The sequence below is a fragment of the Mustela nivalis genome (genome assembly GCF_964662115.1).
Source record: "Mustela nivalis genome assembly, chromosome: 8".
In the NCBI taxonomy this organism is placed as follows: Eukaryota; Metazoa; Chordata; class Mammalia; order Carnivora; family Mustelidae; genus Mustela; species Mustela nivalis.
Window position 1 is genome coordinate 123,115,103 of NC_139027.1, and position 17,912 is coordinate 123,133,014.

The 17,912-nt window shown below is 39.8% G+C and overlaps 1 protein-coding gene across 2 annotated transcripts in view; it reads left to right on the forward strand.

The window, feature by feature from the left end:
* Positions 1–17,912, forward strand: part of RPN2 (ribophorin II) — a 57,093-nt gene that overhangs the window by 19,262 nt on the left and 19,919 nt on the right. For both annotated transcript variants that reach the window (XM_082746246.1, XM_082746245.1), the window contains exons 5-9: positions 2,476–2,551; positions 3,466–3,600; positions 5,610–5,786; positions 7,113–7,231; positions 9,461–9,566. In XM_082746246.1, the coding sequence (XP_082602372.1) occupies positions 2,476–2,551; positions 3,466–3,600; positions 5,610–5,786; positions 7,113–7,231; positions 9,461–9,566 (613 nt within the window). The remainder of the gene's footprint in view (positions 1–2,475; positions 2,552–3,465; positions 3,601–5,609; positions 5,787–7,112; positions 7,232–9,460; positions 9,567–17,912) is intronic.

The following is a 17,912-nucleotide window of genomic DNA, read 5'->3' on the forward strand; positions in this document are numbered from 1 at the left end:
GCCTTCTGCATTTAAGTGGACTTATTCTAGGATATGAATGTTTGGAAACTTGTCTAGAATGGAGAAAAAAACCTGCAGGTTTGAATGAACCATCTGAAAAGATGCCATTGTGGTCTCTCATAACCCAATTTCTTTTAAAGCATCTGCTGTATATTAGCAAGATAAGATCAGCTTTCTTAGGGTTTGAATACAGTATTCCAGAGGGAAAGAAATTACCGACTGGAGAGTAAGTAATTAAAGCCAGTGACAAAACTTTTCAAAAGCTAAGTGGATTAATTTTATTCTTAAAAACTTCTGAAGTTGTTACCAGCATGACATTCACTCGTTCTAAAGAGAAAAACGATATCTTAATTGAAAAGTTCTTTCCTGGCTGTCTTAGCAGCCTTTTGTGGGCTCAGCATTTATCACGGGCAGATGTGGGATTTTTATCTTGTTTGGAAGTTCAGATTTCATTTTCTCTAGTGCATTTTAACAACAAGCTTCCCATAGGAGACTTTGAATGTTTGGGGCTTCCCTGCCCATGAACTGTAACTGCTCTGTTTTCTAGCTTGTCACCTTAGTGGGATAAGTTTTCCACAGAGGGAATCTAAATGGTTATGATCTCAATGGAAGCAGACAGATTCTCTCTCCATTCCCCATCATGATGACTTAATGGACAAGTGGTGGTTTTACAGAAAAGCCCTGTCACCTCTTGGGAAATAAGGGATTGTTCTGGGGTTGAGCAGCTTTTGCTTAACCACTGGGGGTCCTCTGCTTTCTCCACTCCATCCGGAAAACCACCATTTCTATTTTCCAAGTTATCTGCACTAAGAGAGTAGAATCTAATTAAAAAAATCTTACGTGTGTGCACCTACCACATTCTACCTGTAAAGTTTATCTTACAGAAATATATTCATCAGTGGGTGCAGCTACATGAACAAGCCATAGAAAGGATGACATACTGATTACATGCCACAACAAAGTGAGCCTTGAACACATGAGGCGAAGGGAAAGGAGCCAGACGCAGGTTACATAGTGTATGATCCCATTTATATGAGTTGTCCAGAGTAGGTAAATCCATAGACCCAGATGCAGATTGGGGGTTCCAGGAGCTGTGCCCATTAAGCTAGTAAGAAGCTGCTCAATGGCTTCAGGGTTTTCTTTTGAAAACAGAAACATTTTGGAACTACACGGAGGTGGTGAGATAGATACATACTAAATACCACTGCATTGTTCACTTTTCAAGTGGTTAATTTTCTTTTTTTTTTCTTTTTAAAGATTTTATTTATTTATTTGACAGACAGATCACAATTAGGCAGAGAGGCAAGCAGAGAGAGAAGAGGAAGCAGGCTCCCTGCTGAGCAGAGAGCCCAACGCGGGGCTCGATCCCAGGACCCTGCAATCATGACCTGAGCAGAAGGCAGAGGCTTTAACCCACTGAGCCACCCAGGAGCCCCTCAAATGGTTAATTTTCTGATGTAAATTTCAGTTCAATTTAAAAATAGACCAGTGAATGAGGCATACAGTGCAGCACTGTATGACATGGTACAACAAAAATGTGTGTCCACGAGAGAGTCAAGGAGTAAACTGTGGTACATCCAATCAGTAAAGTACTATGTACTGGTTCATAAGAGTGACGGATGTTTATATGTACCGATACTGAAAGACATACACATCGTATTATTAAGTTAATAAGTTGGAAAAGACTTATCTTTAGGGTAGGTGTTAAAGGAATTTTATTTTTGACAAATACATGCTTTTATAATCAGGAATAAGTGGTAGGGAAAGAAAAAGAGAATAAATTCTGGATTCAGAACCAAATTCCTTTTATCTTATTTAATGCCTGAAGGGTGAGTGATTTTCAGGTCTCCCAGCAGGGCGAGGATGGAATGAGTATTGGAGCAGTCAGCACGTGTCTAGTGACAGTTTCCTGTTCATAGCACGTGGATCTGGATTCAGAAAAGTTGCTCCAAATTCTACCCAACAGTCTGCAAATGTGGATTCCATAATATTTCTTCGATCATAGAGTGAGAAAAGTGGAAAGTTTCCAGGCAGCTAAGTTCTGCCTAGCACAGTGCTTTGTGCAACTCGGAGCTGCCAGATACCCTCAATCCCCTTGGATTCTGTTCTCCCGAAGGAGCCGAACTCTTCTAAACCTAAGCGAGTCTTATTCAGTGTTTGGTATGCGAAGCCACTAGGAACAAAACGGATTTCCAGAAAGGGTGAACTTGCTCTGTCTCTTCTCTAAGTGCCCACATTTACTAAGTGCCCACAGTACTTACCTCAGGTCATGTTGCCTGGATTGCCTTTTCCTGCTGTTAGGATCTTTGTAATGTAGCAGCCTTTCCCAACTGGATTGTAATTAAGCTCCTTAACGGCTGAGACAGTCTTATACTTCTTAAGAACAGGAGAGGGATATTCCTGAAAGCATCCCATTTCGAGCAGGAGTGAGCAGGTGAAAGGAGGTAAGACTTGACATTCACTTTTATCTTCCAGAACAGTCCAGGCTCTGCAGACGGCATCCCACCTGTCCCAGCACGCTGACTTGAGGAGCATCGTGGAGGAGATTGAGGTGTGAATTTATTTTGCCAAATGAATTTCCCAACTCCTGTCTTTGAAACCTTTTAAAAGAGTCTTGCAGATAGACATGCATGGCTTATTTTGGCCAGTAATGTTTCTTTTCACACCCATGCCACACTTCCATTCTTTGTATGAGAGCGATATGTCCTGGGGGATATTCGCTAGGGTAGGATAGTTACACCGTCCATTAGGTAACAGTTTACTTTGCCAGCCCTTTGTCAGTACAGGTTCATAGTCCACAGATTTTAGAGCCTAACAAACCTGAAATTTAGGCATTTTTTTCTGCTACTTAGTTCTTTGTAATCTCGGACAAATTATTTCATGTCTGAGCCACGATTCCTTATATGGTGTTGTAAGAACAAGGGAGGTTCTAAAGTACCTGATTCCCTCTTGTGGACGACATAGTCCGTGATGACAGGCAGTCCACCCGGTGTCCTCACTGGGAGCCCCACAGGCATGTTTGCTGCCTTATCTTGTTGCCCAGGAGAGGAGCATGTCTCTGTCCATCCTTTAGAGCACTGAATGAGAAAGAGCAGTACTCTGCTATGTAAATTGTATCCAGACAGATGGCTGTGGAATCCACCTGTGTCCTGATGCTTCTTGGGAACCCTGCAGCCTGGGGTCCTCAGTGCCCTGACTCAGGGTCTTGGGCTTGAGTACCAGGGGTCAGGGAAGGGGGCGCTCCCAGGGCTGCGAAGGACACTGTCTCTCCAAGTGCCTGTGGAGTACACTTTATTCTCTGCCTCAGCATCTTGTTTGACAGAGTATTCCAGATTTAATGTGTTTCTCCAGATTTAGAGATTTAGAGTGAAATTTCTCAAAACTGCCTGCACGGGGTGACTGTGGTTTGCATATCTCCTTCGGTGATCACTTGACTTCCAGCCTGTTTCCATTTTGTTGTGACAGGATCTTGTTGCTCGCCTTGATGAACTGGGAGGTGTGTATCTCCAGTTTGAAGAAGGACTGGAAACCACAGCCTTATTTGTGGCTGCCACCTACAAGCTCATGGACCACGTGGGCACGGAGCCATCCATTAAGGAGGTACCTGACCATTCTCGGGCATGAAACCCAAAGGGGTTATTGACTTCATCTGCTAAGAACAGTTTTTTTCAGAGGGGATGTTGAGTTGGGCTTGGTGTGTAGTCACACGGTGTCTTGGGTTAGGCATTGAAAATGAGAAACAGATGTAATGCCTATCCTCAAGAAACTGGTTATTTGTGGAATAGACATGTAAATGGTGTCTCACTTAACTTATTTTATTGTTTTTGTCTTATAACACTTTATAGTTTATAAAGCATTTTTATGTGTGGCTCATTTGATCGCCATAGGAAATCTGAGTAATATGCTCAGTCAGACTTGGTCCCTCTGTAGAATGGCAGCGTGACACATGTGGGGACACACAGATAATAGGTAGTAGCGATGCCCCTAAACCAGGTCTCCCCATGCTGCGGGCTCTCTCTTTCCCACATGATGGGTGGTAGATCTCCAGCCTTGTTACATTTGCTTTAAATTGGGGAGGGTATGTCATGAGGTGGTGACAAGAAGGCCACATGATTACACTAGTTTCACCTCTCTGTCTTCTGGTACTCCTTACTGCTTGTTTCTTGAGTGATTTCCACGTCGGTGGCCCAGGCAAACCCTCCTCCTTGAGAAGTGCCCTGTTCTCCCTTCCACCTCATCTTTGGCAATGGCTAAATCTTAATTAATCTTTGCTGATTGATATAGTTATCTGAGAGGCATGTGTGTCTACCAGACATCTACCAAGACTTAATTCTTTTTTTCTTTTCTTTGTGGGTCCCCCCTCCGCAAGAGGAGCTCATTAACCTGAAAGAACCTTTGGTTGGAATGTGTGTGGGAAGTCTTTTTGAGCCGGACCCTCTTTGTACCCCTTGTTTGTGAGAAGGCCACCAACCCTCGAGCTAAAGGATTTAAAAGACAAGCTGCTCCTGTTTTAATTTTAGGAGGAGAGATTTGGGTTCCAAGTTAGAGCTTTGATTTCTTTCATGCATTTTGAGTTTTGTGCTGAGTTTCTTCAAGTAAATAGTAATTAATTATCTGTCTTGGGTAATTTGAATTGATTTTCTATTTTCTCTGGAGGATGTGACCTAATAATTTATTCATGTATTAGCTTTCTTCTGTTGTCTTTGGTTCATCCTGAATATAGAAGCTCTGGAGATGCAATACTCTCTTATTTTCTGTGATGGGTAGAGTACAGGAATGTGGGTCTTACGGTACAAATCATGTAGGAACTCTCTTACATACAACATGGTAGATGAGTTGGTGATATTCTACATACACAACTTAAACTTTTTCTTGCTTTATTCCCAAGCTTCTGCTAACCAGGTATTTGGATGGAGTAATTTTGCTGTCACTGCTTTTGACATAACCATTCTGGTGAATAGTCACCCATTTTAACATGTCAACAGCCTAGTGATGGAAAAATGTAATTGGTACAATTAAAGAAAATTATTTCATGTCGACTGTGAATAACACTGTCGGGAACAAGGGAGCTCTTTTGTTAGATTGGAGGTTTTAAAAAACAAAACTGATTGAAGTGGAAAATGTTTCCTCTTAAGCAAACAACCTCCAGAATTTTAATAATGCCTTTTAGCTTCCACTTTTTTAAAAAACTGCTTTTAGTTTTCTTCTCTAAACAGCCCATTAGTTCTTAATGGAAAGTTATTTTAGTTTCTTTCTAATGTACATTTTGGCTATAAGGTTTGGTCTTGTGAATTCAAACTTAACTCCAGTGTACTGCTCAGAGGGGAGTCGGGAAGGAAGTTAGGTTAGGTGGGAGGGTGAAAGAAATTAGGGAAGAATATATTTTCTTCTGGGAGGAGACAGACTTACATGTGAATGTTGGTCTTGGTTTTTTTTTTTTTTTCTGTTTTTTCTTTTCCTGTTATAACTTGTAGGAGTTACTTAACTTTTTAACCTCATTTTCCTCATTTGGAAAACATCGATAATATCAATCTTTTCAGGGTTTTGGTCAGGATGACCACCTTCCTGCCAGAGGACGATCTCAAGTTGCATTTCCCCTTTTCTTTCAGGATCAAGTCATCCAACTCATGAATGCCATCTTCAGCAAGAAGAACTTTGAGTCACTCTCAGAAGCATTCAGTGTGGCCTCTGCTGCCTCTGCGCTCTCTCAGAACCGCTATCACGTGCCAGTTGTAGTTGTGCCCGAGGGCTCTCCTTCCGACACTTACGAGCAGGCTATCCTTCGGGTATGACTTCTGTGTCCAAGCTGTGTGGCCCTGACCTTTTTCCAGTGGAAGGCTCTCAGAAATCTAAGGACTGGTGGAGATCTAATTGTAACCACCTTCCTGCCCCAACCAAGGACATACCCATTAAAAGTAGAGCAAGGCTCATTTCCCTTAGCCTAGAATTGGATATGACCCGTGGATGAACTAGACACAGAACTCTTCAAAAAAATCCAGAAAAGGTTTTTTTTTTTTTTTTTCCCCTGGAAGATTTTTTTATCGCCAGTCTTTTGAGAAATTAAATGCAAGAAAATTGTATTTCTGGGGTCGTAACTCTAAATGTATAGAAGAGTCTTACTTCTAAAAGGCATTTTCCAGTACCAGAACTTTCTAAATACATTATTTCTAAATACATTATTTAGATAATACATTATTTAAATAATACATTTCTAAATACATTTTTTAAAGACTACTTTTTCTAAATTCCCCTGTAATTCTGGTGCTTACAGTTGTTAACACCAGGTCTCTTCCTCCTGTTTTCAGTTTGTCTTTCTGCCTCTTCATAGCATGTCCCTCCTTCTTGCTCAGCAGGAAGCAGAGACTGCTTTTTTATGGTGACTCTCTGAACAGAGGAAATGCACAGATCTTGAGTAAGCTTGGAGTTTTCATCTCAAATGAGGCATATTTTGATGTTTGGAAATCTTCATAAGAACTTAGCATTCTATTTATGGTAGACATTGGGGTTCCATGCAGGACAGTTCCATCAGTTCTACTTTGGTGGCCTCTTTAAATATTTTCCTGAGGAAGTGCCTTCTCTTTCAAAATTGCCTCTCCTCTGCCTGTGCTCACACCCCCTCAGCAAAGGCTGGGGTGAGAAATCATCTGATTAACATAGTTCACCGTAAGTCAGGAGGGGGCAGCTAGGAGAGCAAAGTAGAAGTACTGCCTTTGTAGCTAGATGGGCTGTGGTTTGAGTCCTAGACCAACTGAACTGGCCTTGTGGCCTCAGTTTCTTCATCTGTAAAGTAGAGATTATGCCGTCTATCTCAGATGATTGATAAAGGAGGTTGTGTGTAAAGTGCCCATCCCCATCTGAAGAATGAGTGTTGGATGAGATCATCTTTAAGATCCCCCCCCACCTCTAACATTCTATAATCTGTCCCATTACCAATCTCCTTGTATTTTGTGTTGATTTCTGATAGATCGTAGACCAGAGTCAGTGAAGATGTCTTGAAATAAAGAGTCTCTTCCCCTGCAGAGCTGGCTCCCTGTGGATAAATCTCCCCAGAAACAAAATTTTGTACTCCTTTGGCCTTTGTTGCTACAGATAATTTTAAAATTTATTTCTAGTTGCAGGTCACCAATGTTCTGTCTCAGCCTCTGACTCAGGCCACTGTTAAACTAGAACATGCTAAATCTGTTGCTTCCAGAGCCACTGTCCTCCAGAAGACATCTTTTACCCCTGTCGGGTAAGTCTTGAACTTATTTTTGAAGGGTACTAATAGACTTGTTTTGCCTGCAGCCAATGTAACACAAATTAATATGGATATTATGAAATATCCCCAAATCAAATTTACCTAAACTTTGCTTAGGTAAATTTGACTTCCTAATATATAGTTATTTAAGAAAAGGATTTTTTTAAAGCTAGAAGAGGGGCACCGGGCTCACATAATTGTTAGAGCATAGGAATCTTAATTTCAGGGTTGTGAGTTTAAGCTGCAAATTGAGTGTAGAGATCACTAGAAAACAAACAACAACAACAAAAAAAAACAAAGCTAAAAGAATTTTGTTTTAGTTTTGATGTTTCCTTCCGTATCTATTTCTAGTTGTCTCTGTCTTGTCATTGTGATGTAAGTAGCAAGTTTTAAATTTGATGCTATTTTTTCTTGATATATGAGTAATACATATTTATTGTAGGAGAAATACAGAAAAGCCCCAAAATAAAATATAAATCACTAATAGTTCTACCACCTAGAGATAACTCCTGTTCACATTTTGTCTTTTTTTTGTCAGCCCTTTTTCTATGCAAATAAATATATTTTTAATTGAATTAGGATTATGCTTTGTCTATAACAGTGTCTCATGATTATTTCCCCCATTGGATTAAATCTTCTTCAGTCTTATTTTTTTTTTTTTTTTTTTAAAGATTTATTTATTTGACAGAGAGAAATCACAAGTAGACAGAGAGGCAGCCAGAGAGAGAGAGAGAGGGAAGCAGGCTCCCTGCTGAGCAGAGAGCCCGATGCGGGACTCGATCCCAAGACCCTGAGATCATGACCTGAGCCGAAGGCAGCGGCTTAATCCACTGAGCCACCCAGGCGCCCCTTCAGTCTTATTTTTTAAAAAATATTTTTTGTTTATTTATTTGAGAGAGAGATCAGAATGGGTGGGAACAGGGTGGAGGAGGGGGTACGTGGCAGGGGAGGGGCATGTGCCGCAGGCAGTGAGTACAGAGAGGGAGCCCAATGACCAAGGCCTGATCCCGGGATCCTAGGATCCCAGGATCATGACCTGACCTGAGTCAAAGGCAGACCTTTAACCGACAGAGCCACCAAGGTGCCGCTTTAGTCTTATTTTTAATGGTTGCATATTGTTAAGGAAATTTTAAAAGAATTAAGGATCAATTTTTTTTTTTTTAAGTTTTTTTTTTTTTTTTTTTAAGATTTTATTTATTTGTCAGAGAGAGAGCGCGAGCGAAAGTGAGCACAGGCAGACAGAGTGGAAGGCAGAGTCAGAGGGAGAAGCAGGCTCCCTGCGGAGCAAGGAGCCCGATGTGGGACTCAATCCCAGGACGCTGGGATCATGACCTGAGCCGAAGGCAGCTGCTTAACCAACTGAGCCACCCAGGCGTCCCAGGATCAATTTTTATATGAGATCTTGTTAAGTGTTGGTAAGCTAAGACTGGGAACTCTGAGTGTTAGACTATCCATTTCTTTTATTTATTTTTTATTTTAAGTAAGCTTTAGGTGCAATATGGGGCTTGAACCCCAGAGGGTCAAGAGTCACATGCTAAAAAAAAAAAAAGAATTGTTGCATGCTTTATTGACTGAGCCAGCCAGGTGCCCCAAGAATATTCATTTCTTAGACAATGATAAGGATAAACAGAAAATATGTTAAATTAAAAAGCAAAATCATTTTTAGGAATGATGGTAAAAGACATTTGGGATTTTGCTATGTAGTTGAAGTTAATTCTCTACCTTTTCCCCCCCTTTAAAATAAAAGTTACTGATATTTTCATAAAAGTAAGACATGTCATTTTTAGGAAATTCACAAAACACAGAGAAGTAGAAGTGATATAAAAAATTGCCTGCAATTATACTGCTCTGCACCAACCTTTTTGAACATTTCTACTCTCTCGCTGTCTGTTTTTTAAACATAATAGGGATCATACTGTAGACTGTTTTGCATTTAATTGTGGAAGCCTACCCGAGGGTATGGGGTTTTAGGAGTGGAGAGGAGGAAACAAGGGAGAGAAGACTTCAGAGACTAGAAGGAGGAGGTCATTTTAGATCTCTCTGAAGTTTTGCCCACACCATAATCTGTGCTTGAGCAGGAGGTGGCCCAGCTGGGTGGGAAGTTTAAAGGAGAAGACGTGGCATAACCCTGGCTTGTCTCAAGGAGGGCCACGCGCGGCCCCTTTGTTACATTCATGACTTTGCTATGTGAGTGCTTGCTAACCCCGCTGTCATTCTTAACAGGGATGTTTTTGAACTAAACTTCGTGAATGTCAAATTTTCCAGTGGTTATTATGACTTCTCTGTCAAAGTTGAAGGTGACAACCGTTATATTGCAAATAGTGTTGAGGTAAGTGCTTTTCTTGTCATCCCCATTAAATCCAAGGAAATGACCAAGTAGGCACACAGGATTAATCGTCTGGTATATTGACTACATTTTACAGCCAAGTTAATGTGAACATGTTAAGAGAAGAGTAAGTTTAAACTACGCTTCGCCAAGAACTTGATCATAGTGAGTTTTATTTGTAAATTATTTATTTTCTGGTATGATTTAGTATCTCACATAAAATTTAGGAGGTAGAAAAAAGAAAAATCACCTATAATTTCACTGAGACATAAGTATTCTTGTTATGATGTTTTGTGTGGTAGGTCTTGATAGATTTAGAAAAGTGCCTGATGCTAATTAGGTGATGAAAAGCACCCAGGGACATACTGTAATGAGGCTCTCTGGGTGAATACAAAAGAAAATCAGTGAGTTTCTTTCTTTCTTTTTTTTTTTTTTTGGGTGGTCAGCACAAGTTTATTGAGTGATACCAAAGTGATAGTACAAAGCTGAGGAGGGAGGGGACGCTAGAGGGTTGCCCGAAAATCAGTAAGTTTCATAATGAATTGTGTTTCACATATTTAGCTAACGCTAGTTGTGTTGAAGATCCAAAGATCCAAAGTGGTTCTAAGGATGGAAAACTACGCCTCATTTGTCAGATGCTTGGGGAGTGAGGAATTTCACATTAGTGGTTTTCCTAGCTAATTGGAGTATACCCCTTCAGGCACTGTGGCTTTCATTTTAACCTTTTCCGTAGAAGTTTATTTAAGATGAATTACATGTTTTTCTACTTTCTTAAACTATGGGATATGATTTAACAATTTCTTTTTTTTTTTTTCCTCTATTTATTTGACAAAGAGAGAGAGACCATAAGTAGGCAGAGAGGCAGGCAGAGAGAGAGGGAAAGCAGGCTCCCTGCAGAGCAGAGAGCCCAATGTGGGGCTCGATCCCGGGACCCTGAAACCATGACCTGAGCCGAAGGCAGAGGCTTAACCCAGTGAGCCACCCAGGGACCCCAACCATTTCTTATTCTTAATTAGAACCATCAGTGTGAACCCTTTATTGAAGGCCTATGACATGAGAAGCCTAGTTCTGTGTGCTTTTGCTTACATTATTTTTGTCTTACTACAACCCTAAGACACAGATGAAGCCATCTTCACTGCACAGAAGAGGCTCATAAGGGTGGAGTAACTTGTCCAAGGTCATCCAGCCTGTGCTTGGGTGGGTTCCCTGTGCAGTATGAGTTTGGTTAGCAAGTTCTGGGGAATAGGCAGCCTGCCTGGAGGCTGCAGGGCTGTGTGCAGCTCCAGCTCTGGCCTTTGTCAGGGCATCACTCCCTTCAGCTGTACTTTCTCAGTGCTTTTGCTGTGTCTTTGCTGTATCTACTTAATTCTTGTGCATTCTGTTGGGTGAGGGAAACTTGGAGTGGTCCTGTGCCTCTCCTGAATAGTTAAATACACACTCTTTGGGAGAACTCTTTTTTCTTAACTATTCAGGTGTCATTTACCACTCACTTTTTTTTTTCTTTTTTAAAAGTTTCTTTTAGTCTTTATTTTTTTAAGTAAATCCTGTGCCCAGCATGGGGCTCAAACTCATGACCCTACAATCAAAGTCACACGCTCCAGCAACTTAGTCAGCCAGTCACCCCTTGTTTTTCTCTCTTTAATAAAACTTTTTCATTTTGAAATAATTTTGGTCTTAAGTTGCAAAAAGGGAATGAAGAATTTCTGTGTGAAGTAAGGAAGTTTTTCGTTATTTTTTTAAACATGTTTTTAAACTTTTTTTAAAAAAGGTTTTTCATTTATTTATTTTTGAGAGCAAGAAAGAAAGAGTGAGCGTACAGAGGGAGCAGACTTCCTACTTAGCAGAGAGCCTGACGTGGGGCTCAGTCCCAGGATCCGGAGACCATGACCTGAGCCGAAGGCAGAGGCTTAACCAACTGAGCCATGAGGCGACCTGAGTTTTTAGGTTTTAAGGATGGAAAACTATACCTCATTTATCTGTGGTTTTGTGGGAATGGACTTAACCAAGTAAAGTAGTATCAAGAATGCCCTTTACCCAGCTTACCCAAATATTAATGTCTTATATAACTGTTATATAATTATCAGACCCAGGAAATTAACATGACTCATGCTACTAACTAATCTATAGACTTTAATTCAAATTTCACTAGTTATCCTACCAGTGTCCCTGTTCTAATGTGGGATTCAACTTAGGGTCATAAGTCCCTTTCGCCGCCTCTAAGTTATAATATAGTTTCTTTCATGACCTTGATACTTTAGAAGTACTCTCTGTTTAGCTTGTAGAATGTCCCTTACTTTGGGTTTTGAGTTTCCTCAAAATTAAACTTAGGCTACCTGTTTTTTTGCAAGAAAACTCCAAAAGTGATGCTTTGTCCCTCTCAGTGCCTCTTCCTAGGAAGTACATGATGTTGATATGTCTCATTGCTGGTGTAAATGTTAACCTTGATCACTTGATTAAGGTGGTGCCTGCTAGGTTTCTCTCTATAAAGTTGCTGTTTTCTGCTTTGTAATTGAGTCTGCAAATATCCTGATGATCTTGCCTGCAACTGTTATTAATAGGTTGACTGCCAAAAGGTGATTTTCTGTTTCATTCTTTCTGCATTTATTAATTAGAATTCCGCTGTAAGGAAAAGCTATCTCTCTCCCAACCCTGTCTTCATTTATTTATTTATTCAATTATTTATAACATTTTGGGCTCATGGAAGTTTATTTTACTCTATAGGTTATGATCCTTTACTATCATCATTTATTTTTTTTGCTCACATTATCTCAGATTTGCCCTTTAGAAAGCTCCTCAAGTTGGCTCCAATGACACTTGAAAGGACCAGGTAGCTGAAAAGTTTGACCTTTTCAAAAGTGGGGCATTACTTAAAGTAGGTAGATTAAATACTTACATTTAAAGTTTGTTGGAAAGGAAGATTTTTTTCTGGAACTCTCATCTCTGCCTTTTCTCTACCTCATGTCTGACCTTTTTGGGCATGAGACATCTGATCCTAGTCCATCCACTAACACAAAATTGGGGTGAAAACTATTGTAGTGTGCACCTTAAACCTTTAAAATCTAGATCCTTTTAATTTTAGCTTCCCTCATTAAGGGTCCTTATTTGCAACCAAACACATTAAAAGGCAGACATTCCTTTCTAAAATTTTTTTTTTCCTGAAATCTTTTCTTCTTTCTACCTTTACAGTCTTTTTTTTTTTTTTTTTTTTTAAGATTTTTATTTATTTGGGGCGCCTGGGTGGCTCAGTGGGTTAAGCCGCTGCCTTCGGCTCAGGTCATGATCTCAGGGTCCTGGGATCGAGCCCCGCATTGGGCTCTCTGCTCAGCAGGGAGCCTGCTTCCTCCTCTCTCTCTGCCTGCCTCTCTGCCTACTTGTGATTTCTGGCTGTCAAATAAATAAATAAAATCTTAAAAAAAAAAAAAAGGATTTTTATTTATTTATTTGATACAGAGCGAGCGAGCGAGAGAGGCATACAAGCAGGGGGAGTTGGAGAGGGAGGAGCAGGGATTGATCTCAGGACTTTGTGATCATGACCTGAGCAGAAAGCAGACACTTAACGGCTGAGCTACCCAGGTGCCCCTAGCTTTATCAGGTATTGCCAAATTGCTCTTCTCTTCATATTCTTACCACTGTTTGGTATTACGAATTTTTGATAAATTGATGGATATGAAGTGGTGTCTATTTTTTCTTTTTAAGTCTTATTTTTTAGTAATGGCTGACCCTAATGCAGGGCTTGAACTCATGACCTGAGATCAAGAATCCCATGTTTCACCAACTGAGCCAGCTGGGCACTCCATAATGATGTCTTGTTTTAATGTTTTTCCTTGGTTACTAATGAGATTGAACATTTTTTTCCTTGTGTTTATTGGCCTTTTAGTTTTCCTTTTCTGTGAACTGTTGTTTGCGTTTGTGTTTTTCTTTGGGTTTGTTAGTCTTTTTGTTACTAAATTTTGGAGGCTATTGGTATTCTGGAAACTGACTCTTAGTTAAAAGCATTAGATATCTTCCCTCAGTGTTGGTTTATGGCATCTTTTGATGCACAAAAGTTATTTTCAATGAAGCCTAATTTAAAAATGTTTTGCCTAGGTTGTGTGTCTTGTGTTTTTAAAAAGTCCTATGCTACCTACTCCAAGGCGATAAAGATAATCTCCAATATTTTCTTCTAATGGTTTTTAAGGTTTTTTTCCCCCTATTTATATTTAGGGTTTCAACATACTTGAAGTTTACTTTTGTTGCTATAGTATTTTATATCCTGTCAGTAACTGTTCTTATTGAATTGTATTACCATTGCTTGCTTATATGTGTGTTGCTTTTTCATTGGACTGGGAACGCCCTGTGAGTGGAGACCAAACCTTATTTTTTCAGTGTTTAGTCTCCATCTCAGACCATTTTAGAAGAAAAGGATGGAGTGGTATAAAGATGTTTACCTACATTCCTGGGCTGTTAGAACTATGGTAATTCATCTTTGAAGGGTGAGCTTTATATCCTAGATAAAATATCTTGGGTTTGTTTTTTTTTTAAAATAACAGCTTTATTGAAAATATAATTCATATACCCATTAAAGTATATATAATTCAGTGTTTTTAGTATATATTTTCTTTAAAGATTTATTTGTTTATTTTAGAGAGAGGGAGAGAGAGCACGCATGTGATACAGGCTAAGGGGCAGAGGTTATGGGAGAGAATCTCAAGGAGACTCCGTGCTAAACGCCAAGCCTGACACGGGTCTCAAACCCACCACCCTGAGATCGTGACCCGAGCTAAAACCAAGAGTCGGCCACTTAACCAATTGAGCCACCTGGGGCCCCAGTGGGTTTTTTAGAAAATTTGCAGAGTTTTGCAACCATCACCACTATCAAATTCTGTAACACATTTATCACCCAGAAAACAACCCCATGTCTGCAGTAGACATTCCTTATTCTATAACAATATAGCCTCTTTCCAGTACTGACAAATACTAATCTACTTTTTGTCTCTATGATTTGCCTATTTGGGACATTTCATATTAAAGGTATCATATAATATGCAGCATTTTGTGTCTGGCCTTTTTCATTAGCATGATACTTTTCATGTTAATTCATGTTGTAGCCTGTATGAGTACTTTATTCCTTTTATGGCCAAGTAATAGTCTAGCGTGTAGGTATAGCATTTTATCAGTTCATCAGTTGATGGACATTTGGAGTTTTTCCATTTTTTTTGGCGATTATACATAATGCTGCTGTGAACATTCACGTACACATTTTTATTAGGACTTCTGTTTTTGGTTTTATGAGATGTGTGCCGAGCAGTGGAATGGTGGGTTATATGATAAACTCTGTGTTTAACTTTTCAGGAAACTGACAAACCGTTTTGCAAAGAACTTGCACCATTTTACATTTCTACTAGTAATATATAAGAGCTCCAGTTTCTCTACATCCTAACCAACACTTACTAGTTTTCTTTTCATTCTGGCCATCATACATGGGTAGGAAGTGGTTTCTCATTTGAAATTTTGATTTGGATTTCCCTGATAGCTAATGATACTGAACATCTTTTCATATGCTTATTGGTCATTTGTATATCTTTGTATATCCTTTGCCCATTAAATTTTTTTTTAATTTTTATTTCTTCCTTTCCAATCTGTATACTTCTTCTTTTCTCTTTGTATTATGTTGTTTGTCTTTTTATGTTATTGAGCTAATATATTCTGGATACAGGTCTCTTATCAGATACATGATTTGTTTTAATTTTGACAAGGTTCAGTTTCTTTATTTCTCTTTCATTGCTTCTGGTTTAAGTGCCACATCTAAGGAACCAATGCCTAATCCAAGGTTATGAAGATTTATTCCTCTTATAGCTTTAGCTCTCATATTAGGTTCCTAATTGATTTTGAGTTTTTTGTATGTGGTGTAAGGGTGAGCTCTAACTTCTTTCTTATGTATGTGGAAATCCCATCACCTTCTGTTGAAGATTATTCTTTCCCTATTGAATTGTCTTGGCATCAAAAATCAGTCGACCATAAAGGCAAGGGTTAATTTCTAGGCTTGCAGTTGTAGTCCATTTTAAAAAAATTTTTTTAAAGATTTTATTTATTTATTTGACAGAGAGATCACAAGTAGACAGAGAGGCAGGCAGAGAGATCGGGGAAGCAGGGCCTCTGCTGAGCAGAGAGCCCGATGCAGGACTTGATCCCAGGACCCTGAGATCATGACCTGAGCTGAAGGCAGAGGCTTAACCCACTGAGCCACCCAGGCACCCTGCAGTTGTAGTCCATTAACCTGTATTTTTATCCTTATACCAATACTGTGCTGTCTTGGTTACTGTAACAGCTTGCCTTTTTGTTACTTCAGATCTGTTGTTTGTCCAAGTGTTTCTGTGATTGTTAGAAATATTATCTAAGTGCAAAATAGCAAAAAGGCTAATAACTATTATTCGTGCAATGATAAGCCCCAACTGAGGCCATTGCTGTCCCTTTTTTTCCAAGTGATAAAGTAAGCATTGCAAAATCTCTCCTTCTTCATTATGTTATAGCTTTATGTGTGTGTGTGTGTTCTGACCTCTGTCACATCTGCAATGTTACTTTGTAATTTCAGTAATAATCACACTTAGAGCCTCAGAGCAGGTCAGCCAGTCCTGTTTACTCTCCTAAGAGATGCTTGACATTGGTCAGAGTACATTAACGGTGGTTTGGTGTGGAAGGCCTGTAATAGCATTCATTGACATTGGACTTGCTGTCAGGGGAAACATGGGTTTTCGAAGCTGTCATTAACATTAATTGCCCCTAATGCACCATCATTTTTGACAGTAATGAGCTAAACTGGGGGGTTATTACTCTCAGCAGAAAGACTGCATTTCCTGGTGTTAAAACATTTTTTGAGGTGTATGTGGGATGCAGAATCAGGAAGGAAAGCACTAGTATGATTCAGTGTGAAGCAGGCTTAGCTGCATTTAAAGTGGCTAAACACGTCCCTTTCCTATTGTAAAAACTAATCCTGAAGTGTTAGTGTGAAGGAAGAAGCAGCTAACCCAGCAGGATCCTACTCTGAATTCTTTATAACACATCTTTGGAAAAAGTTATAATTTTTATTTCTCAGTTTGCTTTAAAAGAGTAGTATAAAAACGCTTTTCTTTTCAGTGTTTCCAGAGACCCATTTGTAGTAAGATCTTAGGAGCAGAAGGACTTGTTTTAAACTGTTCCTTATTCAAGAACAGCCCTACGTTGTTTCTCTGCAACAAAAAATCCTTTAACTTAGGGAGCCTTTTAGAATTAGGGCTGAGAGCAAACCCAGGATGACTTGAGTTCACTGTGATTTGCCCTTTTGTCATCTGTGTGTCTGTATTGTCTGGGAGTGCTTATGATGTCTTTAGAACAAACACACAGTTGAATGTTGATTAGCAGACCTTAGCGACCATGTTCTTATTGAAATACAGTTAGGACTCTAAGTAAAAACCCGGAAAGTTGATGGCTTTTCTGTCGTTATAATGAGGATACATTCGGAGCCTTACCCAAATCTTTTAACATCTGTCTCCATATACCCATCTACAGAAAGAAAGAACGAGTATTATTATTATTTTTTTAAGATTTTATTTATTTATTAGACAGAGAGAGAACACAAGTAGGCAGAGAGGCAGGCAGAGAGAGAGAGGGAAGCAGGCTCCCTGCTGAGCAGAGAGCCCGATGCGGGACTCGATCCCAGGACCCTGAGATCATGACCCGAGCTGAAGGCAGTGGCTTAACCCACTGAGCCACCCAGGCGTCCATTTTTTTAAAGATTTTACTTGTTTATTTGACAGACAGAGATCACAAGTAGGCAGAGAGAGAGAGAGAGAGGAGGAAGCAGGCTCCCCGCTAAGCAGAGAGCCCAACGCGGGGCTTGATCCCAGGATCCTGGGATCATGACCCGAGCCGAAGGCAGAGGCTTTAACCCACTGAGCCACCCAGGCGCCCCAGAAAGAGTATTATTTTATTTATTTTTTATTTTTTAAAGATTTTTATTTATTTATTTGAGAGACAGAGATGACAAGTAGGCAGAGAGGCAGGCAGAGAGAGAGGAGGAAGAGGCTCCCCACTGAGCAGAGAGCCGGATGTGGGGCTCAATCCCAGGACCCTGGGATCATGACCCGAGCCGAAGGCAGAGGCTTTAACCCACTGAGCCACCCAGGCGCCCCACGAAGAGTATTACTTTTAAAATCATATGTATGGGTTTTTGCTTTTTAATACAAAATGTTTATAAAGAAGAAAGTAAAGGGTACACAGTCTCATTGCTCAGATAATCCATGTTTTTTCAAAGAAAAAAGGAGTAAAATATGCATGTAGTTTAAAAAAATTCAAAGTGCGAAAAGGTATATAATGAAATGTAAGAGCCTTCTC